Source organism: Netta rufina, assembly GCF_964035555.1.
Source record: "Netta rufina genome assembly, chromosome: 1".
Lineage (NCBI taxonomy): Eukaryota > Metazoa > Chordata > Aves > Anseriformes > Anatidae > Netta > Netta rufina.
In genome coordinates, this window is record NC_140123.1 from 161995861 (window position 1) to 162014551 (window position 18691).

At 40.2% G+C, this 18691-nt stretch overlaps 2 protein-coding genes across 3 annotated transcripts in view; both read left to right on the top strand.

Annotated features, from left to right (window-relative positions):
- NR1H4 (nuclear receptor subfamily 1 group H member 4) overlaps nucleotides 1-756 on the top strand; it is a gene marked incomplete at both ends in the record, with an annotated part of 31875 nt that extends 31119 nt beyond the window's left edge. For both annotated transcript variants that reach the window (XM_084285858.1, XM_084285859.1), the window contains one exon: nucleotides 518-756. In XM_084285858.1, the coding sequence (XP_084141984.1) occupies nucleotides 518-756 (239 nt within the window). The remainder of the gene's footprint in view (nucleotides 1-517) is intronic.
- Nucleotides 757-6303: 5547 nt separating this feature from the next.
- Nucleotides 6304-17678, top strand: GAS2L3 (growth arrest specific 2 like 3; the record flags this gene model as incomplete). Its single annotated transcript, XM_084305069.1, has 8 exons — nucleotides 6304-6333; nucleotides 7342-7510; nucleotides 8164-8282; nucleotides 9735-9876; nucleotides 13553-13616; nucleotides 14379-14517; nucleotides 15453-15560; nucleotides 16260-17678. The coding sequence occupies 8 exons, from the start codon at nucleotides 6304-6306 to the stop codon at nucleotides 17676-17678; spliced, it is 2190 nt and encodes a 729-aa protein (XP_084161195.1).
- Between the last annotated feature and the right edge of the window lie 1013 nt (nucleotides 17679-18691).

An 18691-nucleotide genomic window follows, 5' to 3' on the forward strand; every position in this document is an offset into this window, starting at 1 on the left:
GAGGGTGTTTTATTTTTTTTTCCTGGTGACCTGTAAGCACACTCTTCTACTGGCCAAGTTCCCTGGTTGTACTACATCTCCAAGGAATTCTGCTGTGCTGCTCAGTTGTTGCAGTGCATCACAGGACATACTCGAGAGTAGAACTTCACTGAGAGATGATGATAAAACCCCAGAGAAGCATTCCCTAGTTAAAAAGCAAACAACAAACCAACAACAAACAACCATGTTAAAAAAAAAAAAAGCAATAAAATTACCCACCACTCTTTACTTTTGAAAAAGTTTGAAGTTTTCCTTGGGTAGAAATGGGACATATGTATGAGAACCCTGAGCAAAAAAATACAACGTTAAGGCATTTTTATTCCCTCTTAATCTGAAAAGAATTATTCTTGGTAGGTGTGAACATCAGTGCCCAATGTAAATATATAAATATCTTGATATTTGTTTATCGAGTAAATATTTACATTGTATCAGAGCATCTGTTTGCTAAATACTTCTTTTCTTTTGAAACCATAATCAGATCGACAATACATAAAGGACAGAGAGTCCGTGGAAAGGCTTCAAGAACCCCTGCTGGATATTCTGCAGAAGTTCTGCAAACTTCACCACCCAGACAACCCTCAACACTTTGCATGTCTTCTGGGCCGCCTCACAGAATTACGGACATTTAACCACCATCATGCAGAGATGCTGATGTCATGGAGAGTGAATGATCACAAATTCACACCTCTTCTCTGTGAGATCTGGGATGTGCAGTGATAGATATTGTTTATTTTATTTTAGGGTAAATATATTATTAAAGGACCACAAAACATTTATTTTCATAGAAAAATACGCCACAATACATTAAATTCTCTTTATTGCATTTTTATAGAAACATGCCATGGTTCATAAAAGTCATTTTGTTCATTAGACACAGAACACCATGTAGCTATGAGATTTTTGTATAAATTGTAACTTTCTCTGTATTTATATTCTCTCATCAGGAAGAATTCACCATCTCCTTGGAGGAGCCCCATTAATTCCTTCTGCAATTACGCTGATTGCAGTTGCAGTTCCTCTTGAAAAATGGGGCAATGCATGTTTCCATTTTTTTTTTTTTTCATTGCAGCATCTTTGCGCTTGGCCTCCATTACAGTACAGAGTAGATACTTTCTGCAATAAACCAGCAGACTTGATTAACGCTGTAGCCATTTGCTGTCTAACCATGGTGCGTGTTCGCGTAAAGAAGCATAAGCCCTGATTTCTGCTAGGTGGTGAGGAAAGGTGGAGGAAAGCCACGCAGGCAAGAAAAAACCTTTTTGTGCCATGGATGTGTAACTCCATTTGCATTGTTACTTCGCAGTAAAAGTTATACACCTGTATGCTTTGTGCGAGCGCGGCACGGGTCGTTTTGCTTTCCACCGCCCTTTATAACGGCGCCACCCACGAATGTATTGCGAAGCAGCGCTCCTATAAACACAATTTCCTTTTCCCTTGACGTCTCAGTTGGCTCAATGTTATTCTCAGCATCGCTCGTTTCTTGCCTTGCCACGCACAGGGGGAAGCACACCGGGACACCAAACACCAGGACACCAAGCACAACACCACAAAATGGCGGGGGGGCACCCACACCCCCCTCCACACACACCCACGGCCCCACCCCTCACGGCCCCGCCCCTACTAGCCCCGCCCACCTCCCATCCAGACCCCGCCCCTCGGGCGCTGATTGGCTCTTTCGAACGGAGCAGCCGGCGCGGGGCGGGGCGGGGCGGGGCGGGGGAGCGGAGCGCGGTGCTGCGGAGGCTGCCGGCGGGTCCCGGTGAGTCCCGGAGGGTCCCCGGGCGGGGGGCGGTGATGGAGGGCGGCCGCCACGCGTGGCCAAGCGCTGCCGGGGGTCGGGGGCAGCTGTGGCTCTGGGTGCCCGGGGCTGCGGTGCTGCGCTTGTGGGAAGCGAACGCTGGGTGTGTGTCAGGGATGCTGCGTGTCGCCTTTGGCGTGGTGTCACGTAAAGGCACGGGGAAAGCGCAGGGAAGTGTTTAGGAGCTACAAGGCACGGCTTGGTCACTTATCACGTGTATCGTTCGTAGCGATAAATGCACGCGTGGGTCTTTGGGAGTGATGCAGGGTTTCCTACTGAAGTCCCAGGGTTTCCCTCCTGACATCAGGCAGCCAGCAGGCTGCTCGCTGGGCATGGAGCGATGCTCCCCTGCGTGTGGCTGCTGTGGAAAAGGGAGGGAGGGAGGAAAAGCAGTGAGCTTGTTTCCATCGCCCTGCTCAGCCAACCTGACTCGCGGCAAGCGGGTGGTGGGATGGAAGCAGACTGGATGCTCTTGTGGTGGAGGAGCTGGCTGCACATCTGCAGAGGTGGCAGCCGTGGTGATGAAACCCTTGTTCCTGAGCTCAGGTGGGTTTCCTGAGCCCCTTGGGCTCTTCCCCTTTTGCAAGAAGAGAGTGGGTGCACGCTGTGTCTGCCCTCGTTGAGGGGTGCGGAAAGGCAGCCCCCAGGGAGCGCCGTCAACGTGCCCTGATGGAAGAAGAGGGCTGCCACCTCCGAGCCATTCGACGTGGGCTGACCTGTCTGGTTCCTTCTTCGTGCCTCTGAGGCCTCCCCAGGGAAGCAGAGCTCCTGCTGACTCAGCCGTGTGGCAAAAGGGCTCTGTAATTGCTGTAGTGACAGAGCAGCGCTCCGAGGATGTCTCCTGTTGGGCTAACCTCTCATCTTCTGCGTGTTGGGATATGTGTGCAAAAAAAATCTTGGATATCCTGGGGGTATCTTTCAACAGATCCTGATTTGACAGCTTCTTTCATTTCAGAGTGTTTAAAAATGTGGGTTTCGGCAGGTGCTGTCAAGACAAATCCACGGTTTCTAGCTGCTCTGGGTTAGTCTGTTGTGACTACCTTGGGATGTTGATGGAATAGAAGATGATGCGTGATATATCCCAAACAAAGGGTGAAGATGTAAAACTACCTACCCAAGGTTTTTTTTTTAATGAGTCTGTGAATCCCTTCGGGTTCCATGTAAGCTAGATCAATGGCTGCTTCATCTGTGTTTTACATAGCTGCAGAGTTGTGGATTTTTTTTGTTTCCTTGTAATCTGTGCCATCTAATAAAATGGGATTTGGATGTGGCTCATCTTCTGCTAAAGAGCAGCTTGTAATTAGTGTAGCATGTCTTGCTGGTTGGGCCCCATCTGTAAAACCTGATACAAGTGATACTAAGCAGGCTATCTTGGGTAGTATCTAAGAGCATCTGCTTAGCATCCTGAGGTATTGCCGTGAAGTGCTTTAGTATTAGGCTTTGGTGCTGTTGCTTGGGGGCAAAGTGGTGGGCAAGCAGGTCGTGTGGTCATGTGAAGCTGTCCAGGGTGTCTGTTCCCCCTTTCCTGAGAAATTCCTGTACTATGCCCTGTGTCCGTCAATACATTTTTTTTTTCACCTCTTTTTTCTAATGTTGATCCATAGCTCCACTCCTTTACTTGAGGCTTGGCAGTCAGGCAGCTGAAGGCAGCTCCTGCCTTCCCAATATATAATTTGGGGCTGACCAGCCAGCTCACAGTAAATCAGCGTTGCAGTATCGGCCCTGCCATCAGGTACTACTAAGCAGTGTTTTTCCTCTCCTCCCATCCCTTGGAGCCTGTTGGCAGCAGAAGGGCCAGAGGAGATGAGGTGTTTTCTGGGAGTGGTGCTGGTGGTCAGGAATTTCTACATTTTCCAAGCTTGGAGCTGTTGGCCCCTGGATGGGAAGAGCCTGCTTCCCCAGTTTAAAGGGGTGCTTCTAGGCACCTTAGAGGTACCAGGTGACCTGGAAATGGGAATGGCATGGCCAGATATGGCCAAATGACACAGTATGTTTTCTTTCTGGGGCCTTCTCTTTCACAGCTGTGACACCTGCACAGTAAATGCTTGTTGAATGAAGGTGAGTTGAAAAAGCTGACGTGCATAGAAACTGATACAGTTTTAGCTGGAGCTGTCTGAATTCGGCATCAAATACGTGCTTTGTCAGTTGCGTACAACTTTTTGATGCAGGGAACCCTACTGGTTTTGGAAGAAATCATATTTGATTATGACTACCTATTCCTGCAATGTTTTCCTTGCCATGACATATTCTGCACCTTTGCATGTTGGCTGCTTGAAGATGGGAGATTTCTGGGTCATCTCATCCCTGTTGGTGCTGAGGCTGTGTTGATCAGCACTCCTTGCAGTCTGAGAACAGGACTGTTTGCGGTTCTGAGAATGGTTAACACTTAAGCTAAATTAAGCTTTCAACTCAAAATCCACTCAGGATAGTCTGTCTCACTGGAGTTTTGTTTTCTTCGTTAAATGCGATTCAGTTGCCCCAATAATAAGCAAAGCCATCTGACTTTCTAAAGAGCCCTGAGGCATACGGGCTTACAAAATAACTTGTTTTAGAAGAACAGGCCCTTGAAGTTCAAGTGCCACAACTTTCCTCAATCTCCATATTTTTTTAAGACTGGATTTTTGTTAAGCATTCTACAAAACTGCAGATGCTGAACATTCTTGTGATAGCTGTTGTGTGAATATTTTGCTTTGTTCGTGTTTTGAGCACTCCCTGTGAATTAGGCTGTCTTTTGTTCTCCTCTTGGCAGTTAGCATGCTAGAGCTCTTGTTAGCCTATGTGGAGCTCCTTATTTTAATGAGACCAACTTCTCTACTGTCTCTTCTGCTGTTGTTTTATTTATTTTTTTAATCAATGGAGGCTCTTATTGCAACTCTCTTGGGACAATAGCTTTCTTATGCTAAAGGAAAATGTATTCCCCTGGACAGAGCTGTGGGAAGCATAACTTGCTCATTAGTAATGCTTGGTATATACCCTGTCCTTCTCTTGTTCATTCATAGAAGGAAAAATAACATCAAGGGGAGGATGTCTTTCTTTTTGTTGTTGTTTTTAGTTCCCTAGAAATAAAAGTAAAGGAGAGGGAAAGATACCACTGAGTATCTTTGAGTCCTGATACAAGGAAGTGCCTGTAGTCCAAAGACAAAGCAGTTGCTCAGTTGCCTATCGTAGAGGTAAGTTGTTTGAAATTTCTGATATGTGTGGTCTGATATACGTGATGCATGAGGCTCAAGTTAGTGCGAGGGGAAAACCAGCAGCACCTCTCTTCTTTCTAGTAAGGAGGAAGGGGGGATTTTTACGAGCATTAGGTCCTCTGTGTTGGGTCTCATGTCTTACCAAGGCTATGTTGTGTAGCAGATGGAGAAGGTGAGAAGTATGCTGTCTGCGTATAACGCTTAAGTATTTGAGGCAGGAGAGCAGAGTGAGTAATTTTTAAAGGAAACTACGTGAGTTACAACTGCTGCAGTCTGTTTTTCAGCCTAAGCTGAATTTTTACTGCAACTGTTAAGTAATGTAGCAAGAAAATTGTTTTTAACTGGCTTAAAGACTTGCTTGGGTGCATTTGTAGGTAATGCTCTCCACAACCACTTTGGAGAATTATGCTGAGGAAATGCCTTCCAGTATGTGCCTATACAGCTAACCTGGTAATGCTGCACATCTCTAAACCTGGAGCCTATACCGAGAGATTTCCAGATCCCCAGTCCAGCTCACAGCTTTTGCTGGGTTTTTCTATTATTGAAAACATTGCTGGAAAATACTGTGTTGGTTGCAGGGGAGAGAGTGTTGACCAGATTGCCTCTACACCTTTCCTTAAGGATTTCTTTGCAAGGGTATTGTCCTGATAACCCTATTGTTGCAATAAGTTGCAACATGCTGTTGAAAACTTAGATTTCCAGGCAGCTACCATAAGTCTAAGTGAAAATCCATACAGAAACTAATAAAAACATTGATTTCTCTCATGTATCTATGCAAGAAGAAATCTTATTCTTCCAAATGTTTTTCTTCTTTTAAGATTCTTCATAATCTTTGAACTAATTAAAGTAAATTCAGGATGTATATGTGTGTCTGAGTGCATGTACAAGATATACTTCTGATAGGTTAGAAGGAGAGAGTAAATGCCAGAACTATTAAGTCAAGAATGGTTTGAGTATTAATATTTCTCTTTGGCAAAGTAAATGCCTTACAGCCCTTTAAAACAATGCAACTCTTTGAGTATTATTTATGCACACGAAGTTCGTTGCTACTTTGTGCTGTAATAATTACTACTTTATTCAAGGGCAGAGAGCTGAAATAGCCTGAACACTGGATCAAAACCTTAACTGCCAAGATACTTCCTTCTTTCCTTCCTCCATTCCTGATTAGACATGCTATTATTTTGCCTGGTGAATTTTTATTGGGATCTGCCAGAAAGCAGGAATGACTGTATTAAAAATTCTCTTCTCTTTCCCCAGGGGAAGAAGCTAATGTAAATGCTGGTGACCATGCAGAATGCCGTTCAGGTAAATGCCTTTTGCAATGTTCATGTTCTGTATAACACTTGTTTACGCAAACTCTTCTACCCTGAAGCAGATGAAATGCTAGAAACCCTGGAGTAATCTCCGGACTTTAAACCAAAAAAAAAAAAAAAAAAAAAAAGTATTCCCTTTTTACAAATGGACTAGTGTGGCAAGATGGTTAACCCAGTGTTGTAATCAAGTACGTGATACTTTCTTCTCCTAAGTACTATTGCCTAAAAAGGTTTTGAAGTTAAAAGATGATATTATTTAAAAGCTTTCTTGATAATTATGAGGTGTTTTTTAAAACCCTACATTTTAGTTAATTGCTTAAAAATATTTTGGACACACATACTTCCTGAACTAAAGAAAAGTAGCCAAGAATATGGGAAGGACTCTTTCTCTTCGTGAATTCTGTACGTGACATTTCTGTGTGGTCCTTTTCTTGAAATGAGAAGGTACCTGTCAGTCTGAAAATACTCACTCCTTAGGAGAAATGCTAAGGATTTATGTTCAAGTGTGTGTGTTCTTATATAGGAATGTTTCCTCTTTTAACATCAACACTTTTCTGATGCATTCGTATTTAAATCATTACAGTTTGATCAGATAAATCAGTAGTTTGCAGTAAGTTTTATGTTAAACTACAGACAGTATTACTTAATAACTGCTGAAGAGGGAAAAAAAAAAAAACAGCACAAATTTTATGCATGTTTTTTTTTATTTCATATGCAGTAAAGTATGTCTTTGTAAAGCCAAAGAATATTTGTTTATAGCCTCATAAAGGTAACTGTGAAGCCAAGAGGATGAATATAGTGGTGCTTTTAATACAGGAGTTACTAATGAGAGCTGCAGCATTCTGGATTACTGTTGTGTTGGTTTGGTGTGTCTGTCTGAAGGGAAATTAAAACTTACTCTTTGAATAATAGGTATTTAGCATAATTCAGAACTGAGATTTCATCATCTGACTGCAAATATTACAACTCATTGTCCTAAGCTTACTGAAATCTCCCACAGGTGTGGTTTGGAGATGACCTTCCCTTAAGTCCCCGAAGTCCTCTGACTCCCAGACATGGCCCAGGCTTGGCAGATGTGTGCCTGTATGACCAGTGGATATCTGTGCGGCATGAAGCAACTTTGGTGCCTATGCAAGAAGATCTGTCAATTTGGCTGTCTGGCTTGCTGGGTGAGGTTAAAAATAAATCACCGTCCAATAAATTTCAAAGGACATTCCAATATTCAGCTGAACACTTGACACTTAATATCCATTATGCTATTAAGGCTTGGTGCATTTGAACCTGAATGGTTAGGAGAATTGCATTAAAATGCATGTTCTGGTTTCAGATTTTATTAGCTTCCAACTATTAAAGGCAAGATGATTAATCCTTCTAATTTATATTTCTGAATCTTGCTAGTCTAATTAAGTGAATATTTGATTTTAGTTTACTTAGATATTTCTACTAATTTTCAGTCTGTTAATTTACTTTTTTTATATGGGGGGATAGCTGTACCATACAGATGGGCAGGAGGAACAAGTCTTTCTTTAAAAATAACATTTCAGAAATTCCTTTGTAAATGCTTTAATTATTTTATTACTTCAGTGGCAATTTCTTTGTGGTCTGGTGTGTAGATGGGAAGAACTATTCAAGTTTGTCAACCTGTGTTAAATGAGCCTAAGCAATAATAGTGCTTAGTGTTGATCACCAGACATCTCTTCCTTTGTGGACCCTAATTTAAGGGAAGTCTTTAACACTCAAACACTGTTTGAGTTGCCTGTAAGCTCGTATGAAAATTCTTTATCTTCTGTGGAGTAACTCCAATGTTGGCCTTCTTTTTTAGGAATAGAAGTCACAGCAGAACAACTGCTAGAAGAACTTGATAATGGAGTACTACTCTGCCAATTGGTTGGTGTTCTTCAAAACAAAATTAAAAAATGTTGTACCTCAAATAACTTAAGGGTGAGTTGTTTTTTTTTTAATTCATATATAAGCTCTTTAATTTAAGAAGTAGTAAAAGGAAAGCAGATGAGATTTCCCAACATGGTGTTCTGTATGCTGTGTATCCAGAGACTAAGAGCAGCATGGCTTTATAGATGGATAAACTAGTTTTATGCAATAAATAACAGTCACTTTTTTTTTTTTTTTAATTGAATCCTAAGGTCCTTACTAGGTTTTTAGTTGGATTTCAGGAGAAGTCTTGCCAGAGGAACATCCAGTCTAAGACTGGACTCTGCTTGCTCCTTTGGTAACAGCAGTGTGCGTTGGTAACAAGATGCCCATTGACGTTTGGTGGTATGTTTTATTCCAGAATCTCATGGGTAAATTCTGTATAAGTTAGCCATGAAAGTGGCCAAACTGAGATGTACTTGGAAATGGGCTTGAGTGTTTTTGTTAGGAACCAAGGCTTAGCTGAAATGTCACTCTCAAGCAACTTGCAATCTATGATTCTGTATTTATAAAATGAAAAATAGTGCTCTGTCACTTCGGAGTATAATACCATGTACATGCACAGTGCATGTTCAAAGTACAGGTACTCAGTATAGTTACAACATTGCTTGGATTTGTCAAACAGTAGATCACCAGGTAGTGTTCCTTGATAGATAGCATTTCCACTGGTGAGGGGGAACCATTCTTATCCAAACCGTTTTTTTTTGGTGTGTGTGTTTAGATTTTAGTGTTTTATCTATATGAGGGCATTAGTCCTTATTTTTACAAATGTCAAGTCTTAAACAGTGGATATTTACCAGTAAGCAATATGATGACCAATGCTAGAATTATTATTAATGGGAAGGGAACAAGACAGCAGTCTTAGGATGTCAAATGGTATTTATACAAGAGCCGTATGAGTGCTGCGAATCCTTAGTTGCCTTTTTTTTAAGGAGGGCAAGATGCCTAACTACTATACCAATGTCCAATACAAATAAACTGTCCCTTGCTGATTGAACTGATTTCCTCTGCTTTCTAGACTGGGCTTTAAAATGCTGCAATTGGGCAGCTGAGTGCTGTCAAGTTTTGTGCTTTAAGTCAGGGAGTTTAGTTTGCTTGGGGTTCTCTCTGTGCTCAGTCTACTGGTGTGAACAGAGCCTGGGAGGAGGGAGGGAATCGTCTAGACCTGTGAAAGCACCAGTAAGATTTATACCCTGAGAAATGGGGAAACCAACTGCACAGGCAGTTTTGGAAGAGGTTGCAGAGCTATGGTTTGTTCATTTAGTTACTGTTAGCATAGATAAGCCTTCTACATTAAAGTAGCTTTTTTAACAGAATACATGGTGTCTTTCCTGAAACCCAAATAATTATCAGCCACTGTTTCTGTGCTCTGAATTTAGGGCTTATTTTACTTTGAAAAATATGCTTTGAAATTTATTGGTAATGTTGATGTGTCCAATGTACTTTGTTTTCTTCCCTTGTCAGAATTTTCCAATGAGAAAAGTCCCATGTAAGAAGGATGCTCCATCAGGATCTTTTTTTGCCAGAGATAATACAGCCAACTTTCTTAACTGGTGTAGGGCCATTGGAGTTGATGAAACTTACCTCTTTGAATCTGAAGGTTTAGGTAAACTTACCTTTTTGTAAGACTTGTTTTGATCTGTATGTGGATAGCTATCTGGTCCGGGAGAACTGTTGCATATAGTCTTGTGAAGTCTGTATAATCTTTGTCATGACTGGATTTGTCTGGTGCAAGCTATTAATGATTTTATTTATTTTAAGGCAGTGTTTATGTAAAACCCTTGAAAGATCAGTTCAGTAACTGCTTTAACATGTATGATGCTTTTCCAGCCTTCTAAAAGTGCCGTATGGGAGGAAGAGGGGAGTGAGAGCTGGGCAGCAAACTCTCATGTTTTCCTTCAGTAAAAAGGCCAACTGAGAAAAGAGGAGTTGTGGTGTCCCTTCCCCTCCCCTCTCCCTATGCTTTCCCTGTGCTGGAAGATCACAGGGCCATGGAGTCAACCCACAATAAGATCCTTTATTTGGTATTAGAGCTCGTTCTTATTGCAGAAAGTACTCAGAATAATGCATTCATGACTGCTAAATTTGGTAACTACATCAGGGTGTTGGGCCTGAAGTGACAACAGTCTGTTGGTAATTAACATTTACTTCAGGACCTACTTGACATAACTCTAAGCTGTTTTTATTTTCCTGTCTAACAAGATAGTTATAAAAATAAATATTACCAACTATGTGTATGCCTGCTCCAGCACACAGCCTGTCACTTGTAACAGCTACTAGACAGATACTTACAGATGGAATAAAATTTTTTGACTGCTAATTAGGAGAATGTGCTTCCATTGTATGGCAAATAATAGTTGGTAGAAGAACATTTCATTATGTCAATGAAAAGGAATTAATATAAACTTTTATTTGGTGAGAAAACTACTTTTTTTTTTTTTTTAAAAAGGCAAAATATCTTCTCAACCAACAGCAAAAAATCTGCAAAAAGTCTTGATTTTCAGTAATCAAATGTATGTGTCATAATATTTACTAGACTTTCTTGAAGTCTTTGTATCATTTAATGCTATTTGAGTGGGAGGTGCTGCTTTGACTAACTGCTTTTCTTTTAAGTTCTTGCTAGTTGGACTACCTATGTCTTCTCTGTTGCATCACTCATTTTTAAAGCGGTTGAGAAAACGTCCTTATTTGCATCTGTCTAATTCTCATTTAACTAGGGAGTGTTTCTTTTTTCAGAGCCATGAAATACAGATGAGTAGGAGAACTGGACTATAAGAAAATTTAGTTCTAGCGTTCTGTGTGTTTTTTTTTTTTTCTTTCTTTTAATTTCAGCTTATGTGAATTTCATTGCTTAAACATCTTAGTTCCTTTACTGGATGGGTTACTAAAACCTGTTTAGCCTCCCTGAGATAAGCAGACAGGATTTCCTAATGCTGTGGGTTTTGCTCATAGCCAAGAAGTGTTTTGAAGTCTGATTGTAACTCATGACACAAACTTGCTTTGTGGCATAAATATCGTCTGTGAGCCTTTTTGGCAGTTGAAATGAGCAGACTTGCAGCCTCCTTGATGACACATTCTTTCCATTGATGTTGTCCATCAAACTCTCAAGCCATTCTTTATGAATGAAATAGGGGAAAGGCAACTTGATAGTTCTCCTTTCCTGTCAGATACATGTAGCAGCAACTCCTGAAAAGTAGAGATGGCCATGGAGGAAACAAATCACTCCTGAGATACCAGGGCAAGTAGCTATCATGGGATGCCTCTGCCATCAAGTCCAATATCTTGTTTTCTGCTAAGAGTGTTTTTTGTTTTTTTGTTTGTTTACACCATTTCTTAGAGCGGACAGAACCATTTAGAGAAAAGAAGATGAAATGACCTCCAGTACTTTTTGGATTATTTTTAGGTCAACTTTCAACTTTCCGTTGTAGATTTACCCTTCATAATCAGATCTTTTAATAATTAGACTAACAAATGTAAGCAAGAACATCTGACTTCATTCTCTTTAGGAAACATTTCAGACGTATTTAAAGTGAAGTAATTTTAAATATCAAATTGAACATCCAAAATATATTAATTTCATCTGTAAATAAAGAGCTGGATCATTAAGTTTCTCTTCAGAGTGAATTTTCAATTTCTACTGAATATTGTTACTGCACAGCATGAAAAAAGTCAGACTTATTTATATAAATGGTACACTATATAAAATTCTATATACAGTTTTTCCTATTTCTTATATTTGATATGGTGGGGAAAGAACAATGTCCATTTGTATTGATGGGAGTTGAATGACCTTTCTTTGGTTTCTGAGTTATTAGACAGCATTCCTAGTTGGCTAAGAAAGTACGGGGCTGCCTTGTTTTCTAGAGCATTCAAACAACTTCTTATGGACTACTTAGAAAATGTTGACAGCATCTCAGTTTTGAGGCTTAAGTGGAGGCAGGGGAGGAAGTAATTACTTGTGTGAGATTTAAAACTATTTTCTTTCTGTCCTTTTTCTGTTTTTCCTGTTTGTACACCTAAAGATGGAAGTTGCAAGAAACCAAAAGTAAATCAGACATTGATTTCCTTCTGCCTTTTCCATTCTGTAGTGTGGTAGTAAAAATAATTGAATCTTTTCATTCCAAAGTTGTCAAGAAAACCCTGAACGGCTGCCATGGTCATCTACGTACCATTTGGCTATCACTCTACCCTTCCATCTTTCTTCAGCTTCATGATTCACACAGATTCATGATTCAATATTCAGTAGCTCATGATTTAGTGGGCCTACACAGTCAAGTGCATGAAACTGTTAGAGCTGTTCTGAAATGCAGGGTGTGCAGAGCAGCTCATACAGCCCTGGAAAAGCAAAGCCTAGTGCAAAACTCTGCTAATAAACATACCTGAGCTTGTGTTGCTGCTTTGCTGTGATCAAGTCTGAGTGTTTGCTCTTAAACCAAAGGCATCCTCACCCCTTACAGAGGGTTTGGCCCTCTTCCTCAGAGCACAGACTCACCAGAATTCCAAATTCTGAAGAAAACCTTTGAGTGGATAAAGTGGGGGCTGATAAAAAAGGGAGAATGAAAGGAGCGTGTAGTATGAGGTCGGGCTCTACAGGGGAGCTGCCACTGGCAGAATGGTATCTTCTAGTGCAACTGAGTGAATCTGCCATGTGGACAGATCCTGAATTTTTAAAGCAATAAGAAAAAAAAAAAGATGCGTTGCTGAAATGGTGACAATCACCTGACTATTCTTTCACAGTCAGTGATTTAAACCACTAAGGCTGACTGGCTGTGCATCCACTGGTCAGCTATACCTCTTGCGTTGAGTTCTCCTGTGGTTGTTCACCTATAGAGCGTGTGGCGCGTATCTTTGTATGCACATATATTAACAGACAATATATTTTCTTATTTTTTAGCGTTTTATGCTCTTTATCTATAAGACTGCTACAATGTATATAATGATAGGGAAAGAAAAGTTCTTCAGCTGTCTTGCTTTCCAGTTCATGTCTAAAAGGAACAGCAAAGAAACCCCTACAGCGCGTTTCTCTTAGGAGATAAAGAAGAATGTAATTTCAGGAGTGCCAGGATGAATTTAGACACTTTATGGACAAGAAAATTAGAGTTGAAAAGCATTTTAGTGCTTTATCCATGATACAGTACACCTCAGATTGGCTCAGTGAACTAACATAGCATGCCTCTAGGTAGAATTACGACTGAATTGTAATCTTCTAATCTTTATTTTCTGTACCTAATTGCAGAGGCCTTCCCACAGTAAATTCCCTTTTATTTTTAATTCCATTTTAGTTTTGCACAAGGATCCAAGACAAGTGTATCTTTGTTTGTTGGAAATTGGACGCATTGTATCTAGGTATGTGATCCATACATCCTCTTAACTAGAAACTGAAGTATATATTCTGTTAAGCAAAAGCTAAGGCAATTCTTGGTCATTAAGTGCAATGCACTAGATGTTAATTATGTGCAGAAAGTAATGAGTAGTATTTCTAGGACTACTGTGCAATATGAATATTTTTCTTAAATATTTATTTCATTCTTTTCATGGAGAGGTGTTGATCCATTTATTTTATATAGCTTTTTTTATGTAGGTTTATTTTATATAGGTTTTTATAGCTGTGTTTAAGTGCTACCATCAGCTGATAGGTATGTGTACATCATGGAAGAATTATGTGAACAGTAAATACTCTCATACTCTCAAGGTCTTTTTTTTTTTTTTTTTTTTTTTTTTTTTAAGCTTTTTGGTAGCTTTATGTAAGCCTTAAATATGAATCAACTCTATTATTCACTAAATTTAGAATGTGTTTTTTTTTTGTTTTTTTTTTTTTTCTTGCACAGAGCAGGAAGTTTTAAGATAGTTTGTTTAAATTGGTTGTGACCTAAGTTGTGCAGGTTTGGCAGTATTGTTATTGCCTTCCCTGGTAGCTCTAGGACCAACTTTGAGAGGACTTCCACCAGAAACTTGGAGCTGCTTCTTTGGGTTATCAAAACAATTATTCCTCTGAATAGTAGTTCTGAGTAGCTAGACTAAGAGGGAGCAGATTTTTTTCTTGCTTGTCATCACTTTTTAATGTTTTCTTTAGATTATTAATTAAACTTTCTGCTTAATTGTGTTGAGGTATGGAGTTGAACCTCCTGTGCTAGTAAAACTGGAGAAGGAAATTGAGCTAGAAGAAACATTGCTAATGACCTCTGGACCAGAATCACCTGTTAGCACAGCAAAGTCATGTTGTCACCATGGGGAACTACATGAGGCAGTAAGTACTTACTTATTGTGAAAAGGTCTCTTTAAATCAAACTCTTAGCCTAGTACTCGTGTGATCTGGCTCAGTAATCATAGACTTAGTTTTTCATCTAATATACGTGAGCCTTAAATAGAAAACTGAATGCAACTCTTTTAAACAATTGTTTTGTTTTGCTTTGTTTTGGAGGTAGTGCCTCGGTGCATATAACTTACTTTGATTCTCCCTTTCTTTCACTGCTGCTTTGAGTATAGGAATTCTCATTCAGTTGTTGTGCATTAGTATTCTATGACTGTATATGAACTTCATCAAATGTTCGAGTAGGCTTTGAAATGCTTCAACAAACACTTTAAATAAAACTTTTCCCCTTTCCCTGCCTCCTCTAACTCTGGACTTTTTTGGGGACTGCCTTTCTCCTTTTATCAGTCATTTGCTTCTTGGGTGTTACATAGAAGATTAACTTATCAAATTCTTCTAAAAAGTGAGGGAGAATGCTGAAGGGCCTCTGGGCAAGGTGTAGCAATGGATTTGGTTCTGTTGAACACCAGTTTACTCACAGGAGAGATCCAGGCACTTGTATTTCACTTTCTTGAGACCATAACCATGTCTTCAAAAGGGTATGGTTGGAATTTAATGTTACTATGAACAAATCTTTAAAAGGAAAAAAAAAAATCCTTTAAAAGGAAAATAGAAATATGTTTAAATTAAAGAAATCATGAAAATTGGATTTGGACAACTACAAAATATTTCTCTGCATGTACTCTTTATTTTTTTTAATCTTCTCCATTTTGAAGCTTTATGTGGTTGAGATCCTCTAGTGAGTGAAGAGAATTCTAATGTTTTCTTAGATTTTGGGGTGATAATATTTAATACAACAAGAGGTACAGATTATTTCATCTATTAAACCTGCATTTGTCAAAATACTAACAGATTTCAATTTTAATAACTAGGTTAAACATATAGCAGAAGATCCTCCTTGTAGTTGTTCCCATCGATTTTCAATTGAATACTTATCTGAAGGACGTTATAGACTGGGAGATAAAATACTTTTCATACGAGTAAGTGGTTTCTCAGTACTACAATTTATATTCTAAATGGGTAAAAAATATTTTAAACTTAAATATGCTCTTTTTTTTTTTTGGTATTGTTTTAAAATTACAGAATGATTTAGGTTGGGATTCCACATGATCCAATCCCCTATTCAAACCAGGTCTAGCTAACTAGGTCTTATAACCATTGATTTTGCAGTTACAACTACACTAAACTAAGCAAGTTAATGCTTTTTGGAGTTTCAAAAATTTCAGTAACAACTTGCAGTGTAAATAAGGATAATGCAATAGAATATCCTGAGAAAAGTGCTTGTTTAAAATCCGGAAACTTGGATCTATAATTTGCAGCTAGGTGAGCATTCTCTTCAGGAGAGATTAGAATTTGTGGGGTTAAAAAGGTATGAGGACACTGATAATTTGAACAAAACTTGTATCCAAAACTCTGTGTACTGATGGAATGGTTGAAATGCATTCTTGTATATATGTTTTCATTGCTTCCTTTCATTATGTGTCAAGAGAAACTGGTAGAAGAATTAGGAAACAAACTTTATTTACTACATAATTTCTTAAAATCTTTCCCTGTAAGAAAGGAGGTCCTATTTTTGGTTGATTTTAATAAATTATAATGTATGAAGAAGACTTAGAGCTGCATAAAACAAGATTTCTCATGTTCTTCTCCTGTTCCAACATCTCTTCTTCCATTTTCAGATGCTACACGGCAAGCATGTGATGGTACGTGTTGGTGGAGGCTGGGACACTCTTCAAGGTTTTCTGCTTAAATATGATCCCTGCCGAGTGCTTCAATTTGCAACTCTGGAGCAGAAAATCCTGGCGTTTCAGAAAGGTGTCACCAGTGACAGTGTTCCCAGCTCGTCAGCCAGAATTCAGGAACCTCCTGTCATGAACCCAATGTCAGCTGTCAATATGTTTCAAAAGCAACCATCAAAACCCCCTACTCCTGTTCCAGCAGTAAAGGCTGTTCATGGGACAACTATGAAGAAAGCTTTATCTAAACGTCCTCAGTCCCCTGCCCTGGCATCACCAAAAGTGCCAGTGCACCCATCCTCTACTGCCAAGTTGTTGTCAGCCAGGCCCAAACTACATGGGTCTTCAGCAGTGGACTCACCTTTAAAACCATTAATGGGCACCTCAAAGAAACTGGAGTCTCCTGCATGTAACTCACCAGCTCCTGTTCCTTCACAGCCTGCAAGCAAAACCTTTTCATCTGCAGGATCAAGAACAGCTCTCGTTCACTCTGAAATGTTACGCAAACGTATTCGCTCCCCTGATGCTCCAAAGGTGAGATTTGCCCTGGCCCAAGGCTCCCCAGCACCAGGGACACACTCTGTTGTCTCAACCTCTAAAAAACAGTTGTCTCAGTTGCCTTCAACAGTTGAAACGATGGCTTCAAAACAGAAGCGTGTCCCTTCTAAATGCAAACCTGTACCTGTCACTAAAACCAAAATGAATTCTGTTGCTCCAAGGTCAGCCCGGCCACCTATTACAAATCTGCATGCTGTTGCCAAATTCTCACATTCTCAGCAGCTCCTTGCAAAACCTCCTCCTGAAAATACTCCTCAGGCTTCAGGAACTGGGTCTAAGAAACCTCAGAAAGCTCCACAAACAGCTTCTGTCCTGGCAAGGAACCTGAAGACTGCTTCAGTCCTAAAGCACTCAGCTTCCGCACCTTCCCTGGCAGTTAGTAAAGTGTCAAAGTCACCACCTACACTTGTATCTACAAGCAAAAATGTACCAGCAGCTGCCAATAAGAAACCAGCCACAGAGTGTCTACAGACCCAAGATACCAGTAAAACCCCTGAGATTGTATCCACTTCATCCAAACCTCCTGAACGCACTCCCCTATCTGTTGTACGGCTTCCTCAAACTTCAGCCAAAGTGGCAGTGACCAAAAACCCAGCACAGCCTTCCACAAAAAGTCATCCTTCAACCAGAAACTTGCAAGTGAATGGAAGCTTGGTGCCAGCAGCCAAGAAACCTCTCTCTAAAGGAAAATCAGCAACAGCATGTAACAAAGGAGCACCTAGTGTATCAAAAGGTCCTCTTCTGAAGAGCAGACAAGATGATCACTATTTTGTTATGACAGGGAGCAAAAAACCCAGAAAGTAATCTTATTTGTTACCTTCTGGTCAGATCCTAGTATTGTTCAAATGGGCCTCTTGTATCTGCTATGCTGAAGGGAAAAGCAGGTTAAATAACACTACATGTGCCATGTCAAACATTAGGCATAATGTAAATTATGCAGCAAAATGTACAGTAAGAACTGTATTTATTTTGCGGTTTAAAAACTTAGGTATATTTAGAGGTGAGCTTGCTTGCACTGTGGAATAGAGAATATCCCTGTTTGCTGCTAGCCTGACCTGCTGTGGGGAAAGGCAGGAGAGGAAGGGAAGCTGGAGCTGCTGCTGCTCACTTTCAAGGGAGTGAAGCCTGTTCAAGAAATCTCTATCTAGGGTACAGCCCGAGCAATTCTGCTTTTTCAGGCACGTTTGCGTCAAGGCCTGTGATAAGCAATAGAGCTGTGCACATGCTATTACATTTCTAATACCTCAAAACTTGTTTTTTTGGGTAATTTGTACTGTTGTAAGTTCAGCAGTATTCCAGAACGCAAATTTGTGTGACCTGCATGTATTAGAGAAATAAATCTCCTAGTTCTGTTCAGTTTGACAGCTGCAGTTTTCACTGTTCATTGTGCCCCTATATTCCTTAACGTGGCTTCAGCTTACTTGGATGTGGAGCCTTCTTGGCTTAGGTTAAGTTGGACATGGAAAGTCATGTCCTTAATCATACTCTTTTGTTGTGCCTTAGTGATACTGCTTCTAAAAGCTGGGGGAGACAATTTTGCTTAGTATATGTTCAGATGTGACTACAGGTAAGCTCAGTTTTCCTAGAAAGCTCTTGCTGTGTGGGCAGAAATGTTACACGAGTTGCTAAACGGGTGCTTTCCCCTTGGATGGACCCCAGAGCAACTCTTGTCATGGCGACACTGGGCCATGAGTCCTGACCTGCACAGGCAGAGCCTCGCTGCTCTGCAGGAGTGGCCTTTATCCGTAAAACTGAATTATTAAATACTTCTCAGTGCTAGAGGCCAATTTTGTGAGCAGTCTTAGTCTGCAGTGGCC